Source organism: Bombus vosnesenskii, unplaced genomic scaffold (assembly GCF_011952255.1).
Source record: "Bombus vosnesenskii isolate JDL3184/JDL3185 unplaced genomic scaffold, Bvos_JDL3184-5_v1.1 scf7180000013314, whole genome shotgun sequence".
In the NCBI taxonomy this organism is placed as follows: domain Eukaryota; kingdom Metazoa; phylum Arthropoda; class Insecta; order Hymenoptera; family Apidae; genus Bombus; species Bombus vosnesenskii.
In genome coordinates, this window is record NW_022882960.1 from 582,985 (window position 1) to 609,505 (window position 26,521).

The following is a 26,521-nucleotide window of genomic DNA, read 5'->3' on the forward strand; positions in this document are numbered from 1 at the left end:
GAAGTAATTTTCTGCTTGATAACAAATGTTCATTTTGACAGAGTTTTCTGTTTATTCACAAAAAGAGGAACACCAAGTAATGCAGGAAGATACATACGTTGTTTCATAAAACTCCATGAAAAAATTAACAATAAACTAAATAAATGTAATGAGATTAATGTTCAACGTTTGGTTACCCGTGCCGCACATTAATTAACATTCAAGTAGTTAATTTCGTTATCTGTGTTGTAGATTGCGAATACATACCGGTACATATGATGGTTATTGCTTGTGCATGTACAAGATGATTGTACTATAGATATGAAATGGAAACTGTTTAGAATTTCCGCACGGATGTTATTTACGTATCTAATATATCTCGTAAAATAAGCATCACTTATTTTATGCACACACTCCCATCTATTGTAGTTGCTTTCGAAGCACGCTTACGTGGAATCATGATAATTAAAACACCTTGCTGGAACAATCGTTATCGCGGCTTGTTCACCTTCGAAATAGTTACGAAGGAAAGACTAATAGAAAACTCTTATCGATGTAATTAGGTATATCCGTCGTGAAACCTAAATTTTCCTAGCGAACAGTGTATCACGTAGCAGTTGCGAACATGTCGAATGCAAGAATTTATTTGATAACTTTCGTAGGTAAGGGAAATTCTATAAATAGTATTATCTATTTTGTATGTAAGTGAATTATTAATTTACAAATTATGATATCGATAATTGTTGCATTAAGACAGTGTGTTTGGCCCAATTAAATGCGGACCTGTTTTTGGAATGGACGTCACCGATGATAACAAAATCCTCAGTCAACGACTTTCCTTTCGAAATCGCTATCGACGAAGCCTCCTGGATAGTATCTTCATTAAAACTTGGAACAGCGTTCGGTTGCTTTCTTTCGATATTCATAGTTGACTTTCTAGGCAGAAAAATTTCGATATTGCTTACTATTATTCCAACTTGCTTAAGTTGGTTATTAAGAATATGGAATCCATCGATTCTGGTAAATATGAAATTTGAACTTTCAGAATGTTTATTTATCAAATAATCACTATCGAATTTTTGTAACACATTTTAAAAGCATAATGAACTTGTGATATTTTTCAAACGTGATTTTTCCTATTTTTAGAATCTGTACGTGGCCAGTTTCATAGGCGGGATTGTGAGTGGCATAATTTTCACGAGTGGCTCAATATTCGTGACAGAGACCTCTCCTGCGCACATTCGCGGTGCCTTGTGCAGTTGCTTCGTATTAATGCATTATTGCAGTAATCTTTTGGGCTGTGTAGTCGGCTCATTTAGCACCCTGTACCAATATTCTTACGTGGCAATATCATTGGCAATACTGCAATTCCTGATATTCATTTGGTGCCCTGAAACTCCTTATTATTTGCTGCGCCGAAAAAAATTCGCAGCTGCCATGGATTCTTTGATATTCTTGCGCGGTTCGGGTGACGTTGCCGAGGAAATGGATTCTATTATTAGAGCGGTCGAATCCAATCCTCGATGCAATGGGATATTGTCTTCTATCTTACACTTAATTTCTGAGTCAGGTAAATAAAATCTTTGAAAAAATCCTTGTCAACTTCAAAAATTTATAAATTTCCATAGTATCGAACATAAAACGAATCTTGTCGCCAATTTCATAGGTTACAACGTATTAAGTATTCAACTTTTTAGGAGGAAAAGCTGCGATCTTAATCGGCGCAGGTGTAACGACGGTGCAAGCGTTCTCAAGTTCGATTATTCTTATCAGTTACGCCCAAACGATCTTCGAGAAGATCCACGACGTTCAACTGCAGGGGGTCTACACCAGCATCGTCTTAGCAACGGTGTATCTGATCTCGTATCTTATGTGCATTAGCTTGGTGGATCGTTTAGGAAGACGACCTCTAATGGTTATATCCACCATAGGCGTTTCTAGTTGCAGTTTCCTTTTGGCTGTCTACTTCTGCATGCAAGAGAACGCCGTAGATACCACGAATCTTCGGCTGTTGTCCTTCGTAGCAGTATTATTTTACACGATAAGCTGCTCTTTAGGATTGGCCAGTGTACCTTTCGTTGTTGTAAACGAAATATTTCCAATCTACGCGAAAGCAACGTGTATCAGCTTCTGTTTTTGCATAAATTTCGTATGGTCGTTTATCGCGTTGCGTGTTTGGAGTGAGATCATGTTCGAACACAACGCATATTCCCTTATCTTTTGGTTTATTTCCGGTCTGAACACGTTCAGTATCTTCTTTCTAGTGTTTTACTTTCCGGAAACGAAAAGAGAATCGTTATTGCAAATTAGGAAGAATTTTATCGAGGGAATGAAAAAGTGATTAATCAGGCCATTATTTTGGTTGAAAGGTGTAATGAGTCAAGAAGCTTGAAATTTCACGATTAATTATGAGAAGATGTCGTTGTCGAAAAATAAAAATAGCATCTATTAAAAAACCACATAAATTATTTATTGAAAATGTTAGAACAACCTCTTAAAAGTCCATTTTGGAACCTATGTAAACAGGTACTGCGACACATATTGTAATTTACAGTAATATGTACATTTAAGGATACGAACAGTCTGGAAATCGCCGAGTTCATATCGAAATTTGGAATCGTACATACTTTACTTCGCAGCGGGTGAATTTCGAGCAGCGTAATCCGTAATAGAAACTAGGGAACAAGCATTGTAACTCGACAATGGTGTAGTCGAATCGATACGAAATAAATAATTTTCCAAAAATTGCATTGTAAACGAGAAAGAATGTTCTCTTTCCGCCCGAAAATACAAATTTGTCTAAAAATGTATAATACAAAAATACGATTGGTCAGCTTGATTGCACAATTTTACTCGCGTTTAATGTACATTCTGTTAAAGACACAGGGATGTTCGTTCATTTCGAAACAGTATCGGACATTGGATTAAGCTGATCGATTTCTGAAGTAGTTGGAGTATTGTTTGAAGCGCTAATCTTCAATTGGAAGATCAAAGTTCGTTATCGTGACAACAGAATCGTCACAGAATGGCGTCAATATTGATCGACAGTTGCGCAAACGTTTGTCCTTACATTCAACTCTATCGCCTCTGATTCTGCACCTGTACACTTTACGGCTTCCGCGATAACCCAAAGAACCTATGGCGTATGGCGTACCTAGCGCAATAAATGAAATTAAGACATTAATTTTGCGCGAACGTTTTAAATTTCTTCGAATGACAGTGGAGTATATTTCGCGAGATGACGCTTCTCTTGTGACAATTTTAATTGACTTCTAACGATAATATAGCACGAAATGTAATACTATCGCAAATTTAGTAAATATATCGCAAGAAAACCAAAGAGTCCGATATGCGGGTACTATCAGTTGAAAATAACCGACAGAGCAGAGGTGGCAATCGATCAAAATGCTGATATAAAGAATAGACAATCGCGTTGAGTGAACTAGCATAGCGATGGTGTTCAACCGTCGGTTTCTTGTCTCACAGCTTAGCTTGTACTCGAGGATGTCTTTTACGAGGATAAATTATTCATTGGTGGTGTGAAACCATTCGTAAGCCGCATGAATTTCTCAGAGAGCTAAGAGAACCGGCAGTAAATGGCAAGAAAATTTTGTTGTTAGCTTTCACGTCGATGGTACAAGCAGAGTCTAAACTTCAGGTGTGTTGACTATAGCTATTTTTCTGAGACAGAAGAACCTGATCGATCGTGGCTTCCTCGAGCTTCAACGAGGTCGACGATGTCGCGTGTTCGTTCTCTGCTTCCATTTGAAGTACCAACATCGTGATTGGAACTTCTGGAACATATATACGTAGACATACATGCATAGTGAGAATGTGATGTTTCGAAATTGTCGTTGATTTGTTTAGCATGGCGACAGGAAAGCACAGATCAAGGTAAGTGATAGTTGCGACATAAAGAGAAAGTATAGAAGCACATGTTACATACAGACGAATCTAATTAATGAAAAAGATCAAAAACATATTTTCCTAGAATCTTGTTTGAATAAGCGACAAAGTGAATTCCATCAATGTTAACTCGCACGTACAAGTGATCCCTATAATTTATTCACCACTACTCTTCACCACTACACTTCGTAAGTAACAACTCAAACTCTGTGTGTCCTAGCCTTCAACTGAAACAACCGCTCTTCTCTACGATCAATTTAAGATGGAGCAAAGCTATAAACTAGGTCGACGATATAATTATCCGTTTGAACGTTTGATAATACAATAAATTGGAAATTTCATATTGCTTGCTTCTGAAGTTAATTTGTCTCATCTATTAGGCTTGTAAATGTCACTGAAATCTTATTCTAACATTCTAGTTTGAGTTGTTAAATTTTACATGATTTAATTTCAGAAAAAATGAAGTTAAGTTAATCTGTTTCTTTGAATACAGAATAGAAATGCAGAATGGAATGGAGGTGTGCATATGCATGTAGAAAGCGGGCGTGCACTTACCGGATTTTCCATTCTGGCTGTCGGGAGCCGTGTCAGGGAACTGGACGTGTTTCCTGGATGGTCGTCCCGTGACAGGACTTTTTTCCAAGGAGAGAGTGTTCTGACCGGTCGTAGGACTCTGCGTCGGTGTTGCAGTCGCTTTGGTTTCATTGTTGGTCGGCGCCCTTCGAGAACTCAAACAAGACGTTGCAGTCGTAGTCGGCGGCTGAATGGCATACCTCACTGCTGGAACCTTCAAAGGTCATTTCATAAGACCCATTTTATAATTGAATTTCGATGCAATCGACTTCTTTTCGAAAGATAACGAGTAAACGGAGTTTTTTCAGTTTTTCTTTGAAACTCCAGCGTGAGTGCAAGATAACTGAGTTTCGTGTACGAGAGCTGGCGCGAGAGGAGTTTAATCGAAATTGAAGATCGTCCGAGATAATCTGGTTTGTGCTAGTACGAAGGTTGCGAACGAACTTTTTGTTTTATGGTGTTTGAATTAATCTTGATTGTCGCGATTCGTATTGGGATATTTTTAAGGAAACGTTTTATTACATAGTATTTTATCGAGTGGACGAACGTATATCAGAGACGAGATTGGTGCTACCCTGAATTTTCCGGATGTCAGTCATTCTGAATGACGCTTATTCGAGCAACCTTCGCTACGAGGGATGTCGCGACGTCAAACACTGTTCGAAGAGAGCTAATAATACGAGCTCGATCTGTACACCGACGTGCATGTATAACGTCATCAGTAACACAATCTACATTAATCAATGTCGGAAGATACCATCAGGTTAGCCTCTTTGCTTCGGTGTGTGATCTATTGCATATAAGTACCCCTTCATATTATCGTGATAAATAATTTTAATTCGAAGAAGCCAATATGCCATACTGCTCACAGTCTTCAATTATTTAATATCAAGCGCAATTGTTTATGATTGCTTCGGATTGTTGCGTACTATTATCGTTCTTCTATGGAGTAATAAAATATTGATCGTGCGACTTATCTGTGTTAATAACACGTCATGCGATAAAATATTTCGCAATAATCTTCTTTTTTTTTTGCATTATACATTATGGTTCTTTATTTTTATTTTTACCGTGTACGACTTTATTGTGAATTAGTGGAATGCGTAAGCATTTGAAGAAACCATGTGAATAGCATGAAAAAGGAAACGACGATGATGGATAAGAATTCAGATTAAGCAACAAGAAAGTTTCTATTTGGATAATAAGATTGCCCGATATCGATGCTTTCGAGACCTTTTCACAGCCTTGGAGTACTAATTTTTTTAGGATAGCAGAATTTCCGGAATGGTGAGACATAATTGGATTTCCTTCGAAGAAGTTCTTGCTCGTTGTTCTTTATAACTTTCACTATAAACATAATGGGAACAATAATTTTGTGGACAGACACTCGTTATTTAAATGTCGTTCTGAAATATATTTATCACCACAATCTAATAATATAGTTTAATAATAGTACCCGATTTCTCGGGACAAGAAAAAATTGTCTTGGGGTTCGTATATGAAATTCATATATCATATGTTGACTAAATAATAAACTTCAATGTTTTATCAGACGTTACTCTCGAACCTATCCATAATTTTCACGATTAGTTTCGTCGACAACAATACGCTAACTATTCGACAATACAGTTAGTACACTTAACTTTTCGTCCCTTATTCCGTTCCTCTTTCCGTTGAGAGACTCTCAGAATACTGACCCTGTATTCGTAGTCATCCGCGATGGTGCCTCGACCGGCCATATATTCTTGATACTGGGAGATCACGCACAACACGGAATATATCTGAAGTAAAGGATACGTGGGATATAGCCCATAAGCCGGCGCCTGGTCATCTGATAACGTAACACATTCTTTCTACCTATGTTTTATAATTGAAAATAAAAATCAAGGTCAGGAACGAAAAACAAAAGTCGATGCAAGTGAGGCGTATCGATGGTACATTATGCTGTTGTGCTTCAATAAAGTTGCATTATATGGAAGAAAGCGTATTTTAGAAATTAATTAAAAGCATACATGTTTTATAGATGAATGATTTTAATTAAAGAAAAAATTAGAATATCTCTGGAATGTGATTATTTTTTATACAAATTGATTCCTGAAATGTATATATACTCACGTTCAGGCAGAGGAGAAAGAAGTTCAATGTGTATAACATCACTTTCGTCGGGTCAAAAGTGGACTGAAACAAGATCGGGATAAAATTAAATTACTCGATTCGACGAACATCTTGTGAATGTAATATAATTAATGTAATATAACATTTCACAGTATATTATTTTTTCTTCTACAATTCTTCCTAACCATCATCGTAGTTCCTGTTTATGTTTATAGTTACCCTAAAGAATGCACTGTAATAACACAGATTTTGTCGAACAATTGAGGAATCGTTGCAATTCCTGAAATCGATTACAGGGAGGCAGTAAAAGGTTGATGTTTGCTATTATTCGCATCGAGTTTATGTATTGAGCGTAGACCGGCTGTAAAATGCTATTCGATTCCCTGCGGCGAGTACGTGGTAGTTAATACAAAAGCCTTTCATGAGGAGTAAATTTACATTGAACGTTGTTTGCATGCTGTGCTGTCTGACTTTTTAACAAGGAATCATATTATGTAGAAAAGACATATTTTAAAATTCTGACGTTGTAGGTACTATAAAACAAATAAGACTCTTGATTTTTCTTCATTATGAATAGGATAATAGCACCGCTGAATATAATAACATTGATCAATTTCGATTCGAATTGTTTATTGAAACAATCGGGGAATTCGCTCACAGATTCCGCAAATCGGTCATGATGCGAAGAAAATCGGAAATATCTCTGTCGATCCTTGATAGCTCACTGGAAATTTTATTGCGCTCGGATAAATTGTATCGGTGCAAAAGCAATACAATAAGAAAGAAACAAAATCGACACGTGTTTTCGGTCGAAGATAGAATGAAAACGTTTTGCGTTAGACAACGCTACTCAGTTACGACTTTTTAAACGCTAATGCCCGAATATTTGAGTTTCTGGTATGGCTATTTGTTTAATTAGATAATTACTGTTTAATTAGTGATAATCCGATTGTAATTATATTGAACTCGTAATATTGTTCGATTACATGTTAGATTATTTATAATTAACCGATTCCGCATATCAAGAAAATAAAAAATGTATACATTTTAACAGAAAAATGTACACGTTCTAATTGACAATCTTTGACCACCAAAGAAACTTCGCGAACAGATTTCGCTTTGTTTTATGTAGCACAACGTGGCTCGTAACAGAGCCACGAAATGTATCGTTAACTTAGAGGACGAGTGCATCAGTTCATAGTAGTTCGTGTAATTACGAGCGATATCTTGCATCGATGTTACCGGTTCTCGTTACCGTTTCCGATAGGGAAAAGGCCATTAAAACGGGGAACGCGTTTACGAGTAAAAAAATGCCCGACTTCTTGACTTAATAATGATATGATAATTTGATATTCGTACATGAAAGGAAGAAAAAGGAAAAGAATGAAGAATACTTTGTCGCCGTTGTTTTTGCTTTACGAGAAAAAAGCTCGACGCGCAAACAGTAATAACGTTAATGAAGATTGCGCGTACCGGCGCAGCGTGCAATACCGTCAGATGCGCTGTTATTTCAGAATGAACTTTTGCATCTGGCCGCCTGGTGCACGGAATACACTTGGCATGCGACTCCAGTCACGTGCATTTTCCCCTGTGTATTATCGTTTACATGACTATACTCTTATATTCTCGTTTATATCGTTGCATATTTATCCGTTTCGCACATTTTCATGCATTTGTAATTCGTGTGCTTTTAGGATATATTTTGCTTCACTGTTCTACCATTCTTGTATTTCTCCTTCCAAACAGAGCGACATATGAGAACCATTTCACTGAAAAATTGAGATCTCTCCGCAATAACAGTAGGTACTTTTTAACTTGTTCTTAGAATTTTGTTTATCTTGGTTTTGTCATTATTTCGACGTCAACTTCTGTGTCTATTAACTTGGTCACGAAAGGAATTATACCTATTATTCGGCTGTTGCTTATTGATCCGATTTGAATAGGTCAATGATGTTATCACATTCCATTGTATACACGAAGTGATATAATACGATTTAACCAAGAATTGATCTTCATCACACACAGGTGGCTACAGAAATCTCAATTAAGTAGATAAGATAAGATACCGTGGTTAACGCAATTACAATACCACAGTATGCCTGATATTAACTTCGTGGAAATTCAATTATGATCGAAATTCTATTTGTGAACGTTTTTCTATCCTGAACGGTAAAATTCGATTCGCTAAATTAATTACTTTCAACTAACGTAATTTGCGAAGGGTCGGCTTCAGTTTCCAAAGATCACGATAAACAGTCATCTCGATTGACATTTTAATCAGCATTTGGCACTTTTAGAACTTGTCAGCTCAAACTCGTGAAGCGTCGTTTTCGTTCAACAAAATTCCAGTCCCGATGATTAAATCAACAAAACTTTTCGACGCACTAATTGCGCGGTCGAAGTACTTCGAAATCTCTCGTATCCCCATGTCGAAAGTGTTTCATATATAGTTTATTAGTAGTTTCATGCTAGTGTTTCAGTGCATATCTTAGATAATCACCATGATATTTCGACTGGGCCAATTTATTTCAAATGTTTGCGCTTTCAAAATAAAAAAGAAAAAAATAATTGGTGAATTAAAATTATCAAATTACCAGAACTATATGTAAAAAGATTCACCTGTGCAAAGAAGGCACATCCGATTCATTAAAAACGTCCAAATGTTTTGATTTCATGAATCTAGATCAGTATTACTGTGGAGTGGATATATAAATGCAAAACACGTTGGCTATTTACGTGTAAGTATCAAAACATCATGACAGCACGACTGTTGAATAGATAGACTCTTTAACGACGTCAAAACATTTTGCATTCGTGAATTTAAAATAAATTCGTTCGAGTTCTTTAACACACTACAAACATACAGAATAATTAGTTTCGCTACTAACGTTGAAATACCACGACTAAACAAGTTTTAAATAGCCTTGTTCGTTTAAATGTGTTGTAACCTTTCAAACTCGTTGATCCAGAACATCTGCATTTCCCGAGGAAGTATTTTGAAAGCTTTCAAACGTACGAATGCATACGTAAGTTATTTGTCGTACGTACAGCGTTACGAACCAGAAGACGCAAAGTAGGTTTTCTCTTTAAAGACATCAAAATGGGGCAGATGCGCGAATGCGCAATAAGTTGGTGCCTGAAATACATGAAAATCACGAGACAAAAGCACTCGACGCTCTCGAATCACACGGTTGAACGACAGTCTAACCCCTTTAGCACCGACTGCGGAGAAAAACGTCGCAGCTGTGGGAAACGTGCCCATGAAACGACGAAAGAGCGACAGAGGAAGAGTAAAGGAGAAAAGTCTGAAAGAGAGTTTGGATTGCTGCCCGGTAAACAGTTCATGTTCTTTTCTTATGTCATACTACGAATTCTTCGAGACAAAAAGCGCCGGACAACGGTAATTGCGTGGCTGTGTGCCGTATGAGGAAGTGCTCGATATAATCCACGAATGGCATTAAATGTCTTCACTTGTGTGCCCGTTCGAAACTCGCTGTATAAAAGTTGTAAGCTGTCGAGGGATACAATTTTAAAAATAGGCGAAAGTTTCTTATGGGCGAGTAAAGAACTTTGAGTAAAAAACGAACAAAGTTTCCCAGAGACGTACGGACCATGATTTTATCGATCGATTCGGATATCGGGCTTGTTGGGGACAGATTAGAGAGTAGTTGAACCGATTCTTCAAAAGTTCAACTTGGTTGTTAAAAAACATGCCAGAGTCGAGATTCTATGATGTAATGCGAGTTCGCTTGGGTTCGGTCCAAAATTTCTTGTTCCAATGAAGCGACTGGATAGAACGAACCTTTTTTCTCCGAATGAAAGAGCGCTTTTTTCATATTCAACGTTCCAATGTTTGAAGAAGGTCTCATTACCCAGAGGTCGTAACTTAAAAGCGTGAACCTAAAAATGAAGCTTCCGAAACTGGGTCGAAGAATTCGTAATCGAAAGCTTCTGCGAAGAATCGCATTGGCAAATTGCGGGTTAGCAAAGCGCGAGAATGCTTACCCGTGCCTTCGAAATATGATCTCTTTTGAAATTACATTTTTAGTTTTTATTCCCAATCGTGCTGCTTCCAGTGAGAGACCTCCCGTGGTTTGTGTTTTGTTCGGCGAAAGAAACATCGACGTATCATTCTTTTGGATAGATGTTCTCACCGACTGACGCAAGCCCGCAATTATCACAGGCGTATTCTCTTTCCACGAAAACCAGAAATCATATGGTTTGTTCTCACGAAAAGAGGAAAAAATATCGTAGATGGACCAAACGAAAATATTATAGAAATTTCGTCACGACTTTCACTGCTAGATCCATTTCTTTTATATGAAACACGTAATGAGTTTTTTCAGGCGATTTATTTTGTAAATGTACGTAATATATCGAGTATTTTTAGAAATTCCGATATTTTTTATACATATTTTATTCTAATATAAAACCATCTAAAGTTATTTTCTTAGTATATCTAAAGAAAATTGTACTTACCGCAGCGATGAACAGGTACAGGGAATGTCCCACATCGATAAAACAAATCGTGACGATGACGATGATCCAGGGTATGAGAAAGACACGTTGATCCTAAAAGACGTCGATCAAAAGTGAACACAGATGAATGGAAAAGAAGAAGGCTGGTTTCGAGGGAGTAGTTTCATAGTCCCTCTTTAACTTTAATATCTTTTTTCCCCCTTGTTTATCTGGCGTCCTCTGGAAACATTCGATCCGACTCGTTGCATCTCGCCAAGGTAAAACGAGGAACACTGTCGAAGTAAAGTCTACTCAGAGGGTTAAGAGTTTAGACGAGCTCTCGACGGAAAAGGGTGGAAAGTTTCTCTACCATGGAGTAGGAAGACAATTGTGTCGTCTTTTCTTAGAGTCGCGAGTTGTTACGTTAGACTAAAGAAACGGTGCAATTATGCACAAGGCCGTAATAATTTACCGCTGTTACGCTTATGGACTTAACTCCATTGCAAAGCCTTGAAACGACTATTATCTAAGTCATTTCTTCTCATTTTACAAAATAATCGATGTATATTTTAGGACGAAGCTTTCTGAAATTAAGTAAATTTTCTTATGCTTCGTTATTAATCCTTTGACGCATATTTACATCATGCTATAAAAATTCATAATATTAGATCTTTTGGTTAATTTTTAGCGGAAAGTGAAAATTCATTCTATTCCTCAATTTATTATGCTGCAATGCTGTCGTCTAATTTGTCATTAAATGTAATTTGATATTTCGTACGAAGACAAAGGAGATCTTAAATGTTGATAAGTTCTAGACGAAACAATGACTTGCAAAGAAGGTTCGAGTATTGAGAAACATTGAGTATCGTTTTAGAAGCCGAACGAGCTACTTTTGTGGCTCCTTTTATAAACTCCCGTAAAAATGCAGCACGTGAGACAGCACTATGCTTACGTAAACTCACAGAGAAACAATTTTCCGTCTTCAACTGTATTCCCGAAACCAGGCTGCTTTGAAATGCGATTCAAACAGACTAAACCTCGTTTGAAGTTTCGTTACGTTTGCCAGCATATTTAAGCCTGCGAATATCTTGTGCGAAAAAAACTGATTTGCATATCAATATACAACATATATTTTGAGTACGGTGGTTTATAATTGAAACTGTGTATTCTCATGTGAGTTTTTGTTATAGAACACACGTCAGCTCGTATCATTTTTTTCGTAGCATGCGTACACACAGGAACGAACAAACGTACTATAATTTGTTTCAAAGTATTCTATATCTAAAAACTGCGTTACCCATTGCGAGGATGTTAAAATATAAAAAATTCTAAAAGTGTGTTTTTTCGATAGACCTCGCAAAAAAAAAACAAAAATATTAATGTTTTCGTAGAATATGTGTTTTTAGAGAACACAATAGATTGTGGGTATCTCATACGTGTACACACTTGTTTTTGGAAATTCCAACTAAAATATCGTGATACGCAACGTGTTAAAAATGATGGATGCCGGATGACAAATAGCCGAGCGAAGAGGGTGAAACCGTGAAACCCTGAATTCGAGATCTTGGCGAAATGTGGCCATGGTTATTCATCGCCGGTTACTATCACGAAATAAACGCGGTAGTTTTGCCACAGAATGATTAATGGACGTGTAGATCGATACGAAGAAGAAATGTCAAGTCGACTCTGTGAATTTAGTGTCGGGAATCGCGAATTTGGATCTATCAATAATTTTTCTCGATATCGATAAGGCAAACAACAGCCTCTTTTTAATAAATATCTCAATTACAGCCAAGTAATTAGAAAATTAAGCGACGGATAGGAACCATATAAGGTATCTGTTAAATTCATTTACCTCTTTTTTCGTATACAAAGACGATATTGAATCTTGTTTAGCAATATAAATATAATTTATTTTCTCTAAACTCAACTTCTAAATAGGTAGAATTAAAAAAGCATGTTTCAAATTTCCAGATGTTATTTTCAACTTTTATGCATTTAACTTAATGATTGCAGAGAATTGTTTGTAAGACGTATCGAACTTCAAAAATATTACAGGATCTTTAAACTACCAAGTAAGATAAGTTGAATTTATTACATAGAAAGAGAGAGAGAGAGAGAGAGAGAGAGAGAGAGAAAGGAAGAGAAAATAAAAGATAAGAAATGTTTTAACAAGATATAGATTTCATTTATATTTTATAAGTTCGCTGTAATTCAAATAAAGCGAGTTTCTATTGATGATAGAGAAGAACAATAAATATTTCTTGTAAAAGGAAATACTACCAAGGAGACGAATCTTTTTCCTCTCTTTATTGTTGTCCTCGATGGACGTGTAGACACGAACGAAGGGGCACTTCAAACCGATCACGTTGTGCTTGTGTTTTACGTAAGAGAACTGTTCGCAACGTGAGTGATAGTCGTGTCGATTGCATGCGAAAAGTGTCGATAAATCAGCGTCGTGACGAAAATTGATATTTCTACTCGGGTTTACGGACGTTTTTCCATGTTCAAAGGAGCATTCACTTGGTGAACGTGTACGATTCTGACGACTGATGGATGCGCCATCGAGGCAACATCGAGATTAACTCGCCAAGCTTAATTGCGTTAACGTATCACGGATTCGACGGAATCCACTTTGAAAAGTTAGTCTCTCTCCGGGGTTAACAGAAGCGTTTCATCGCTGCTCTGTAAATCCCTTGCTAATGTTCACCACGGATTGGTTTCTAAGTTTCATGCGCGCTGATGTGGCAACAAAGTAACCGAGCTGCGTGAAATCCTTCGAAAGTACAAGTAAAGTAACCTGCTTTTTCTCTACTTATATTTTCTTCGACAGAATCCCCGAGGTATAGATCGTTCACAAGCTTGGTAAAAGTTTTTCAAAGACCGCAAAGTTTGTGAGGCGTTAATGACGTCCATTTTTCAGCATGAAAGTGTAATTAAATATGGTATCTTACTTTGTGTAAAAAAAAGATTTAAGAAAGCTTTAAAAGTATAAGTAATTTGATCTTGTTTCTGCGATAATCTATGAAGAGGTCATTACGTGCAAAATGAGCTTGTTGAATTGTACTTATTACCTATGATACGACGTTTCTTATCTAATCAATTATTAAGGTATTAGTTCAAGAGGTACGTAACGAGCTATTTGTCCGTTGTGAACGATCAGTGAAAGATGTTAAGGATGTTTCATCGAATTATTTCTATGAATATTTAACGAAGAAACGTTCGATTTTGTATGACGTCTTGTTTTGAAAGATAGGTAACGAAAATTCAATTGCGGAGCAAAACTGCGGAAGGAATTTCGCGGTTGGTTGATGCCAGCCCGGGGATGTTGTCTTATCTCGCTCGTAAATTTTCTGTACCCTCGTTGACTAGATACTACGTCAAGTATCTCTCCTCTGTCCTTCCCCTTCCTGATTTCAAGGGTTGTTATAACGAATGTTTTGAAATAACTATACACTTTAATTACCCTTGTCCTTTGTATTTCTTTCTCATAAATGACACGTTTCTATCATTTTGTAGGCGACAATGCGTAAATTATAACCATAATCTTAAAAATATGTTGTTCTTATTATTGCTTTTCGTATTTGTCGCTTCCTAAATTAAATACGAGTACCAAAAAAAACCGTGTACGAATGTGTGTAAAATGCAGGAACGAAATAGAAAAGGATTTCGGCATCGAGAGATATTTCTGAAAACGATATTTTTCTCGATTCGACAAGCTGGAACTTCATTTCCGATTTGCCTTGATCCTTTCGTATCAGGAGATTCGTGCTTCTACTTTCTCCAAGATGATGATAAAAATTGCATCGCTCTGCCTTGAAGGTCGGGTTTGTCTGTCATTTGAGATGAACTAATAGCAAGATCGATACGAGGGCGATAAGACGATTGAAGGACAAAATCCCAGCTACACACTGAGTGCACTGTGACTTGCATTTTCTTAAAAAGTAAAAAAAGAAAATGGAAGATTATGTAGAAACGAATTCTTTGGTTAATAAACTCTTTTGTGTAATTTATAGTGTGAAATTAATTTGAAATTAATTCGAACGTTAGTTTCCGAAGTTGTTGTAATCTAAAAATCAAAATGCGTCACCTTATAGTGGGTGACAGAAGTAAAGCGTCCGTGCCGAAAGTAATTTCAATTTATCGAAAATTATTCAGATTTATTTCCACAGGTGCTGCTTTAAATTCAATCCCCGGCTCCCCCTTTCTTTCTTATAATCGATTTTAGGAAAAACAATTTCCAACTACCCGCGTTTCTCCATCTGCGACTAAATCTGATACAAGAGGATCGGAAATCCCGCACTTTGCCCTTAGTCGCGTTTTTATTTCCGTGATTTCTTTCCACTTACGTTATCGCGGTATCCTCTTTTGATGTTAGACATAACGATCGAGGGATCGCGCGCAATTCTACATTTTTGAATGCGGAGTTAATCTTATCCCTGCTAACAACTTCCATTTCGCGCAAGAATCACGTGCCACGGGAATGAATACTACGGTTTAATACTGGTGTGCGTGCAAAATACATCTTTCCAGTGTAAAATTAGGCGAATGAAATACTGGAGAAACACGAAACTGGTAGATTCTAGAAATTTAATTAAACAGAGTCATTTGTATCTAAGAATAATCGATTTTGTAAGAATGATATAAACGAAAAAAAGGTATTTACTTATTGTTGGGTAATCTTTTCTGAATAACTTACTAATTAATTATATATTTAAGAGATTATAATAAATTGATATTATATTCCATTTCAAGTCTAAGTTTGGGACGATGGAATTTTCAAATTATACGAAACAGTATTCATCGAGCTTCTTTGATAAAGCAGGGTTCTCTATTGGTACCAAACATGTACGTGCGTACATATGTTCGAAATGTTGTACGACTATATGGCCTATACACTACTGTCGCTAGCGATGCTAATTTGCTTCAACCAGTGACCACCCAAGAAACTCGTCGATATTTCAATATGAATTTCCTCCATTTGAAGTAAAATGCTACATTGAGGTTTAGTATTAATATGTAAGTTTGTTATTAAATATGTTCTAAATCGAATATCCAGAAATATATTTTTATTTTCTATTTTCTTATAAAAGTTAATTAAAACGAATGTACGATCTCTTTTACGGTTCATATGTTACTTTGAAATAAATTTTTCACTCTTAATCTTCCTGTTTGAAATGTGCTTTGCAAATGACATTATCCGGAGCTTTAATCCGAACTTCTACTTAAGCTTTACCGCGAATTTAAACCGACAAGGAACTTTGAACTTCTCTGATTCAAAAGAACGCGATGTGCATCGGGAAATTTCAGACAATATCTGTCGTAAAGAAATCTAAACGACGAGGGCTTTACAACTGTCGTTCTAAATTCATCTGTCTACAATTTAACTGCAAATCTTTCAACGAACGAGAGCTCGACAAAAGTTTTCATTCAAAGTGAAAATGCATATTTACGTTACAATATGTTACAGTACGTACAACACATACAATACGTTGTGGCACAAAATGCGATGGGATTGTGTTAAAGCGTTATGTTTGGAGCATCTTACCTTACAGAGGCCATAGAGCAGCAGGATACTGCAAATCACACCGCAGCACGAGCATATAAGTAGCGTCACGTTAAACCGCACTGTTGCTGAAGGAATAGAATCATGTTAAACGTGAGATCTCGTTGTTTGCAATTTGCAACTCGAGAATAATTTCAGGCAATTACGCGTGATGAATTCGGTTGTACCACTTAGTGACTTATATTACGGGAATAGAATTGGAGAATTCTCTCCCGGTGCATCTACCGTGAGCATTGTTGTTACAGCCAAATACTCACTAGGAGATATGGTGTCTGGTTCTAGGAAGCTGGTGGATTCGGGTAACGAACGATTCCCCCGCAGATATTGACTCTCCCCCTGGAGCACTTTACCCGTGGTTAGCGCCAATACGGTAAAGTAAATCTGAAACAGAACAAATAACGGCCGAACCATTCGTCATGAATTATTCTGATTATGAGTTTACCGAGAAAGGTACATTGGTTGAAACAACTTGGGGATCGAGCTCCTCAGGAATACCGAAGCGCTAATTGAATATCGGAAATGAAACAGATATTGTGTACTTAATGTAGTAATATCGGTATCGAGTATTTAATCTTCTTTTTATCCAGCGTTAAGTAATTATACGATGTCATTTTAACTTCCACTCGCCTCGTGCTTGAAACTGTTACTATTTTACTATCGAGAATCAGTTCGTTTGAGTTCCTACTCGTTCAAAGTAAAAGTTCGGTATCGTGTTCTGTCTCTGGCCAAATATCAAATCGTGGTTTATCTTTGACTTCATTAATTAATTAGCCTAAATCCGTTGAAATTTCTGTGTAACGTGTAAAGGTACGTAAAACGTCATTTAGTGCGTTCAATTGGCATTAACTTTTCAAAAATTATCTATCTCTAATTACGTTTTGATCGAAAATTGAATTTGAAATTTTTTCCACGAAAAGGGGTAAGTTTTGTTCGAGGATTGCCTTTCTTTCTGCTCCATCCACTTCAGTCGGATTGCAATCGGATCCTTGTCGATTGATCCACTTTTGTTCCTTTACTTTTTATGCTCGAACCTCCTCCATGGAAACAGGGTATTGTTTTGAAATTGGAATCTTCAACTCTTCAGATTGCATCCCTCACGAGTATCCACTTCATAATACAGAACAAAATATTTATAACTTTATGATCCCAAGATCTTACGTCCCCATATTGTGCCTGATTTATCTCACATATTTCGTATATTTCGTACATTAATAACAAGAACATAAGTTACATAACACGGCTCTAAGTCCCTTTTACATTTTGTAGTTTAATCATCTCAGACCTCGAAACTCATTTTCAGCCTTAATTAGTCCATTTCATAAATCCGTGCTCATAAGCACGCAACTTACACGTTCTTTGATAGAACTTACGTAATTCTCTTAGAAAGTAAGAATACAAACATTACTTCACCTCGTTAAATCGATGTGTTCGCTATAGTTGTATTAAAACAACAGGTAAACAAAGTTTCGCCGCAATCCAACGTCTTTAGGGCACGATAAAAAATGTAGCCATCGATCAACATTCCCAATGACTTTTGTTCGATATCTACGCTCTCGAGGGAAGAAAAGTCGTTTTCATTTAAAAAGCACGACTTTACTAAATGTACTTCGGTATTTCGCGCATTTGTCAACATTTATCATTCGTTGGTCGATTTGACGCGCGTTATGAATCTTGCGTTGGTACGCGTATATACGCGTGGTACACAGGCACGAACCAGCTGAAAAGGATGAGTAAGTGGTAAAAGGCGTGCTTCTTGAAGGGTGCGTCGCGTCACTCTTCTCTGTTCTCCGGACGAACGATCGATCCAACGTGACAGAGGTTATTGAAATTGCTTTCCCCCTCTCATTGTCTCTTGTTGGGTAGTTTCGCTGTCCTTGGACCAATTTTGTCATTTTTTACGCTTCTAACGTGTTGTCAAGTTTGCGAACGTCTAAAAAGAAAAGCGTTGCAAAGAAAGCGTTCGGTCGCGTTTCTTTGATCTTGTACAGTTGCGTGCTTCACACTTCGACAACCTAACTGTACGTAGGTTCTGTCCTAATTTAGAAATAATAATTTCTAGAAATTTTACCTTACATACGTGGTTTACTTTTGTTAAAAATATGCCAGCTGTATTGCATGTAAAATTACATAAGAATATTATGATATATTTTAAGCGCCTCGTAGAATTCCATGTTTAATGAAAACACGTGTTACGAGCTTACGTAAAACTTGGCGTAGTTCGTGACATAAAGGATCGCTTTCAATGACACGGACAGAGTCGCTTATTCTGGTACGTTCAAAACACGTTCGGCTTAATTCAACTATAAGCGGATGATAATATAAAATGGCAACTAAACATCATCAACTAACGGGCGAACTCTATGGTCCAGAATTAATGAAGGTTAAACCAACGAAGTCTAGTAAGACCTTCTGCCCCCTTTCTGTATGTAATAGCAAATGGAAAGGAGATTATCATTCATGGTACTAAAGATAAAAGCACCCTTTCAGTATTTCACCATTAAAGCTAAACATATGAAACGTCATTTATTCGTACCCTGATGCAGAGATGAATTATCGCATTCGTATTTCCATCCTCGTATCCCGTATGACGGTATTTGCATTTTTCAGGTTTCGATCGATACAAATCGGGCATACAAAAAATTTTCATGTCAAAATGAAAAAAGAAATATAAAACGGTACTGACGTTTTGGTAGCGTAACAAATAATCGATTGGGGCAAGAATGCGTAGAATATTTGTTCTATTGTATCCGATGTTATATCCTGCGAAAAACATAGAACTTGATATATAAATGTTTTCGACAATTCATCAAAGATATTTTTATTTCTATTTTACTCCGTGTTATTAAAAATACAACTGGAAACGCTGTTCTACGATATTTCCTTGTATCGCGAAATAAACTGTAATCAAAGCAATATCCATGGAACCGCGCTCCTCCCATCGAATTCAATAAGCCATCGAAACTGGAGCTATACCCGTCATTCGAGAGGAAATAGGGAGCGAAGCTGGTGTAAAAAAGACGATCTACGAGGAGCTGATAGCCCATTTGAAAGGACGAGAGGTGAATTGTTGGCTTTTCTACTAGGACCGACCGATATGACTTTTTAGCTAGAGGAACTTGATAGAGAATTTCTATAACGATACAAGCATAACGATATTGGATGTCGAATATAAGCGGTATCCGTGAGATTTCGAATTTTTTATTCCCTCTATTTTCTATACACATGCAATAACTTGCTTCTAAAATTCGGAACTTAAGAACATTGTGTTGTTTTTCTGGAAATATTAGTCTGCTTTTTTATCCTACTCTATTTTCTCCTAACATTTTTGTTTCCTTTTCGTTAAATGCTATCGAGAGATAGGGAAATAGAGATTTTGCGCTATGACGCAAATGCAGGAACAGCTTCTCTCGGAGATAGGTGGAATTCTTTTCTTTCCGCAGTTGATATTTCTTCTAAGAAAATTGTCTTCGCTATTTTTGATAGAAATATTATTATTAGAAATGATACAATTCAAATTTATTATAATAATCTATCTATGAATAGAAAATTAATTTGTACCAGTAAAAGGATGTTTTTTTGATAATGCTTCGTGTAATCAAAATACCTGATCGTCTAAATTTCGTATTTCTCGCCTCCGATTTTATTAAATTCCGATCTTAATTAATTTAACATAACTTTAATCACTCTACAAACGCAACAATATTAAATTACCAACCAGGGAAAGTGTCAGATCTCGCGGTTGTTGTACGAATTAAAACGACCATGCGATTTGCTGTGTTTCAATTAAATCGTGCCGTTTATACGTTGAAGCGTCTGATTACTCGATACTTTAATCCCTTTTGCACGTTACTTTGGATGATACTTTAATCCCCAGGCTCGATACAATTTATAATTAAACATGCATTAAACTCTCTATATGCCTTTTAAAATATCCATAAGTATCACGAATGCAAAAGCCTTTTGTTGTTCGTTAACAATCGAACACCACAGAGAAATTTGCGAATTTTTTTGTTCAAGATTATGCTTAAAATCCCTTTTACTCCTAGTCGGATCACGCTTCGTGCAGTATGAAATTCTCTAGAATAATAATAGAAAATCTCTCGAATAGTATTTGAGGTGGGTATTAACGCTTGTATAACGTGTGATTCTTGTTGTTCCAGAAACGTTTCATAGAAATGGATTAGTACATGTAAAAATATCAGAGTAGATAAATTTGCATCTTTGTGAAGACATTTTCGACAATGATACGTAGAAACGTCTGGGGTGGATCAAAGTTATAATGGAATGTTACCCGTAGTTATTCTGGATCAAGTTAGATAACTTTCTAGACACGGTACATGTTTCATTAAAAGTGAAGCTCTTCGGTTTGAGTTAATTATTCTATTACGAACTCTTGCAAAAACTCTTAATTCAAGAAATTTTCATTCTTGACCAGCAGAGTGAAAGGAAGCTCGAAAGCAAATTTTAATTTACTTAGGTAGGTACATTTATTGCCTGGCGTTTATGATTTATGGAGAAGTTCCCTCTTCCCTTAAAAATATTTCATCTTTCTTTTCATAAGTTTATACGAATTGGTCAAGAAAATAACAAATATTATGCGTAGTGTCACGTCATAATTACTTAATGTATTCGAAGTTAGTGTATCTCACAAGTTTGACTTAACTGAAATAAATTGCACTTTGCAACCTGATCCACGCAACGTCGGACATCGGGTTCCTTCATCAAAACTTTTTTAATTCTTATCTCCCTTTTTCTCTCCCCCTCCTTCCCATTCGAAACTTCAACCCCGTAACAAAAAAATGTCAAGTAATAAAGGTTCAAAGGAGCTTCTTTTTCCTGGTATTCCGCTGCAATCCAGTCGATTTGGTCACGTCTTTATGAGGCATCAAATATTGCCGATACAGCTGTTCCACCCTCTTCCCGTAATTCCAGTCTAAATTAAATTTCGTTACTCGATATCTTCCATTTCATTTTAAAATCGACGAGGTCGTCGCGTGAGTTTAATTCGTTCGTTATTCCGGGAATTATCGTACGTTTAGATAAAACTACTAATTCTCCTTTAAAATCTTTTAATTTTTTTTTTATATTTTATCATATCTTTTCTTCAGGGAATGTGTTGCTAATTGGGTGTTTTTAAAACTTTGTACAATCACACGAAAAGCCATAATATTTTTCTATTGTAGTCGTGTGTATTCAGCATTTATCTTTCGTTTACTTTTCCACGTAGATTCTATCGAAATTTGATCAGCGAACTAGGGCAACTGAATTTTCGTCCTCTTCCAGAGGAACGAAAAATTTGCAATTAAACTTATTCGCCACATGTCTTAATTTAAATCGATTCGGTATGCGACTTCGCTACTTGATGTCGTGATTAAGAATACATCGACCTCTATATTTCCTATCACGACACAATAGAAAATAAATAGTGTAGCTGGTATGGTTCTTCTATGTTGCACGGGTCAATGTAAATGTAGCCCGGGAAATATAAATTTATTATATTCATTTTTATCAGATATAGGTACGTATACACATATATTTTTTTTATCGGAAAGTTTGGCGATAAATGTACATATTTGAAGCTATCTGACGTAGAAGGCAATATCGTAAATATATGATGTCGAAGGTGTTAAAACTAACCCGACAGGGACATATGGGTTCGAAATTTCAAGAAGTTAATTCTATTTCAAGCCACTCGAAGCAATTAATTCTGTTGCCGAGTTACGCCTGTCGTATGTGTGAGAAACTTCCCGATATAGGATACCTTTAATTTAATCCGATCGATGGAAACTATATTTATATCCATTCGAAGCTATAATTAGGTATACCGAAACACCGAGTTCGGTGTTCGTGTGTTGTTTGTAAAAAATAAAATTTATAAAGTTATCTTCTTTGAAATAAAGTTGCGAATTCTGAAAGGATGTATTGTTATTGAAATTTCGGTGATATTTATGAGTTTAATAAAGGGAAATCATGGAGGTATGTTCCTCGATGCATTGTCTATCTAAATGAAGTTAGTAAAATCTGAATGCATGTCAAAGCTTTTTATCGTGAACTCTACGTCGAACACGAGCCTTGCAAGCTTAGACGAGTCACTGTAGCAGAATGGTGAACTATTAATTTTGTACACAGTGTGATATATAAGTTTACCTGTTATAAATTGTGTACTCATTGTCAGCGTTAAACTGATAATGTTTCAGATAGGCATTAAAAGTAATGTATACTGCTACGAAACGTTTGCAAATTAATTTCGAATAAATAATTATTATAATTTTTTATTACGCAAAATTAATTAAATTTTTCACTATTTGCACAGAGATTGAAAATTCATATTCAATCGAGAAAATTCAACGGATAATTTACCTAGTTTTCCAAAATCCAATCTTTCGAATCACGCTTCGCGCCCGTAAACTACAGTGAATGAATTTCCAAAATTTTGGTTCAAGTCAAATTCGCGTTGAACGTTATTGATTTTCTGTCATGTTTTGCAGACTGTGAAAGAACCTTTAATCTTTTAATTATTTCCACAGAATTGAAACATTTCAATTGTAAATTTTACGAACCTAATTAAAGAATTTCAATGCGATTGGTAATTAACTGGCCACTGTTTTAAATGTATTTCGTAAGAATGAAAAATGTTCGGTAGTGTTTCTATGTTTGATTCTTTCGAGGATGATTCGTGACTAGAACATGTAACGTTTAGGCAATAATAGAAATAGGCGTCTGTCTACTTTTTACGATCTTCTGCGTAAGTGCTTACAAGCATGCAATACACTTTATTACGGTACACTTGTTTACAATTATTTACGATTCGTCCAAGCAATAAAATATATTAATTCTAACGAATGCATATATTTTTCTGTTATTAAGTACTATATTTATGACAGTAAAAATAAAACGAATCAGAAATGTCCTGGTTATTAACATTTTTCTTCCTCTTCTTTAATTTTTTGTTGATTAAAATATATGTATATTATTAGAGCGGAAAACGCTAGGAAAGGAACAAATCTTGCTCGTTTTACCATTGCGCATTTATACATTTTCTTTCAATTAATGCAGCAGCTTGATACGATTTAATAAATTTCTTGTTACTACTATATAGGGCAAAGCTTTTACATTTTAGCCTAAATACATTAGAAACATAACTACAATAATTCCTCGTTTAATTATATTTAATTTTCCCCTTGCATACGGTAGAAAACTTTGGACTTTTACCTACTTATTTCCTTTGAAAGGAAGCTGGGTTCCTTTCCTGAGATTGTAATTGAATGTTTTTCCGCTACCACTGCATATTTTTAATGAAATGATGCTTGATGATGCTTGTTATACACTACTTTGACTACTTAAGGAAAATTGCGTTTAAATGAGAAAATATGAGGAAACAAACAAATAAGTAATTAAAAATTGCTACTTATATTTAATGTAATGCTTTCATTTAAGAATTTCATTTCAAGCAATTAATACTTTTTTGTAGTCCCCATTGTTCAAATTTGAAAGATAGACGAGTTTCAATTGTATATTACAACAACAGACAAGAACAACAGATAAATTGTATCAATTGTGTGTGTTAATGCAACCGTAAATGTATCATTTGTCGTAATGAGTCCTTATTATGAAGGAAAAAATATTTTATTGCCGCGATAAGAGTATAAATCCTCGAAATACGTTTACTCTTTTCACTGTGCACGCCAATATATCGTACTTACTTGTTTACATTTTTTTTAATACCGTGTATTACATACTGGCAATAAAACACGTACTTTTATCGCGTGTACGTACCAGCGTTTATCATGCTACTGTTTCACGATCAAATATTTACATTTCGATTGCTCTCTCAGTTGACAACGTAGTTACGTTTTCAACGAAAATATGTCACGTTTATGGTATTGTATATTTTGCCTCTAAATACATATTGCTTGAGAAACATTATCTTGAAAAAATGTAGACAACTTGTCAATAAGAAAGATATCTAGGGAATGTTTCGGGTAGGATAAGATAGGAATAATAATACGATACTTACTCCGGAATAAATAGCACAGGCGAAGCTACCCCTCCTGACTGAACGCCAACAGCAACAGGATTGCATGATAGCCATGCTTTAAACGCGTGAGTGATCGCACATTACACATACATCCAATAGAAAAATTATTTCGTGACACGTAAACTGGCGTCTGCTACATGATCATATATATAACTCATGCTGTACGGAAATAGCAAGACGCAAAAGAGGTGAGCAACGACACCAAAACATTGTTGTTCGATCGTAAGGACCGGCACGTGTGGTAGTTCGACTCTCACTGCCGGCCTTTACGATGTTCGCGGCGCGAAAACTCCAGCAGGCGCATGCGCACTCGCCGTCGTCGGTCAGTTTGTACTTTTTCAGCTGAATAACGTGCTTCGTATTAGTTGACACTAGCTGAATAACATGCTTCGTATTAGTTGACACACATAGAATTACGTATAGCAGGCACAGCGTTGTACTCACGTAGAAAGCACGTAGATGAGATCATACTCTCATGGGACATGCATAGAAATTTATATGTATAGAAATTCTGAATGCTAATGGAAAAAGTTAACCCCTGAGGTACGAATTTCAACAGCATTCGAATTCGTCGAATCACTTGCTAGAGTAAACAGAGATTGATTTTAAATCAGGGACTCCAGTGTATGAGGTGTAATGGATGGAAACTATCGTATGGTTAAAAAGATAGTTGTTCGGACAAGATGTAATATTTTAAGGGAACTCGAAAATAAAACGTACATTTTGTGTAACTTGTTATAAAAAGTTTTTAGTGAAAAACAACATTTTTATGATATATGGACTTTGATTTCTTTTTAAGACAAATGTAAATTTGCTTCGATAATCATAAACTTTCACGAATGATCTTACCGTTTCGCTAGTGCGGAGATAAAGTTGTGATTTCCTTTTCTTATTGCATGACAAGAAATTTTTCGCGAATTTGCCCTCTAAAAAATGGGTTTCCGTGACAAGGTCGGCATTTCGCTCAAGCGGACGAAGGAAACGATCGACCGTTTCGCGAGCCTCCTTACATTTTATGCCAAGCTCAACTGCATTCCGCCTTATGCATATTTAATCAACTTGGTTTCCAGCGTTTTGTGTATTTTAACATTCGGCATTTCTAACCGGTAGTTTGGACAAATTAAAAATGAATTACTCTGTCTGAACGTATCCTGAACTACTTTTACCTCCTACACTTTCTTTCCGTTTCAGAATTCACGATTCCCCGCATTTCGTGGCAAATTATACATTTTATTGGCCGACGACCATCAAAGCTTTATGCACAAGTCGTAACATTTTCATGCTTACTAGTGATGTTTAGATTATAACGTCCATACCTACTGATCCCTTTTAAAGTCACTAACAGCGGTTAATGATATTCTGGATCATCCAACATTTATAGGACAACGCTCATAACGTTTCGAGTTTCGCTCCCGTACCTTCCACAATTACAATGGATGAAGAAGGTTCCGAGGTTTTCGCTGCTCTGTATAAATCAGGACACCTGTAGACAACAGAACCTATTTCGTAGAATTTATATCGCGAACATTGACGTAGAGGAGAATTCGTTTTCACGAAGAAAGGTTATCTCACCGTAGACAATAGTGTTCTCCATCGCATAGACGTGTGAACGCGGTATAAATTGCGGTACTGGTAGCAGTGCGAGCGAAAAGTGGCGACATGGATACGACGAGAATAAAAGTAGAATGCTTAATTTTACATTTAATGCGTTTTATCTTATTAAACACCATTTCCTTCTTCCCATTTAACTTTATGATTAATTAAAATGCGCATTAATAAATGCAATTTTCGCCCATTATTCAAACTTCGCATTAACTGTAAATTTTTCATCGGAATAATTGTACCAGTAATTGTTCCATGAATTTTACGAATGAGAATTACGAAGC

At 36.2% G+C, this 26,521-nt stretch overlaps 2 protein-coding genes across 5 annotated transcripts; one reads left to right on the forward strand and one right to left on the reverse strand.

The window, feature by feature from the left end:
• Positions 1-524: 524 nt before the first annotated feature.
• On the forward strand, positions 525-2,727 carry LOC117235161 (facilitated trehalose transporter Tret1-like). The gene is made up of 4 exons (XM_033496931.1): positions 525-641; positions 737-999; positions 1,126-1,549; positions 1,677-2,727. Exons 1-4 carry the CDS (start codon positions 605-607, stop codon positions 2,318-2,320), a joined length of 1,368 nt encoding a protein of 455 aa, XP_033352822.1. The 5' UTR covers positions 525-604; the 3' UTR covers positions 2,321-2,727.
• Positions 2,428-24,887, reverse strand: LOC117235164. Of its 4 annotated transcripts, none has more exons than XM_033496935.1 (8): positions 24,615-24,887; positions 16,855-16,978; positions 16,580-16,665; positions 11,053-11,145; positions 6,574-6,636; positions 6,156-6,239; positions 4,441-4,672; positions 2,428-3,773 (listed from the first exon to the last, which is right to left on the reverse strand). In XM_033496935.1, exons 1-8 carry the CDS (start codon positions 24,687-24,689, stop codon positions 3,634-3,636), a joined length of 897 nt encoding a protein of 298 aa, XP_033352826.1. In that variant the 5' UTR covers positions 24,690-24,887; the 3' UTR covers positions 2,428-3,633. The 4 variants fall into 4 exon arrangements, with proteins under 4 accessions (XP_033352826.1, XP_033352825.1, XP_033352827.1 ...); XM_033496934.1 differs by having other exon boundaries at positions 6,102-6,239; XM_033496936.1 differs by lacking the exon at positions 11,053-11,145 and having other exon boundaries at positions 6,102-6,239.
• Positions 24,888-26,521: the final 1,634 nt, after the last annotated feature.

Excerpts from the sequence above, each read along its gene's own strand:
- LOC117235164 (XM_033496934.1), bottom strand. The coding sequence starts at position 24,689 with ATGGCTATCATGCAATCCTGTTGCTGTTGGCGTTCAGTCAGGAGGGGT. Across the intron at positions 6,240-6,573 it reads TCTTTCTCCTCTGCCTGAAC|ATATATTCCGTGTTGTGCGT; the intron begins GTGAGTATATAT and ends CCTTTACTTCAG. Across the intron at positions 4,673-6,101 it reads AACGGAATAAGGGACGAAAA|GTTCCAGCAGTGAGGTATGC; the intron begins GTTAAGTGTACT and ends TGACCTTTGAAG.
- LOC117235161 (XM_033496931.1), top strand. The coding sequence starts at position 605 with ATGTCGAATGCAAGAATTTATTTGATAACTTTCGTAG. Across the intron at positions 1,000-1,125 it reads TATGGAATCCATCGATTCTG|AATCTGTACGTGGCCAGTTT; the intron begins GTAAATATGAAA and ends TCCTATTTTTAG. Across the intron at positions 1,550-1,676 it reads ACACTTAATTTCTGAGTCAG|GAGGAAAAGCTGCGATCTTA; the intron begins GTAAATAAAATC and ends TCAACTTTTTAG.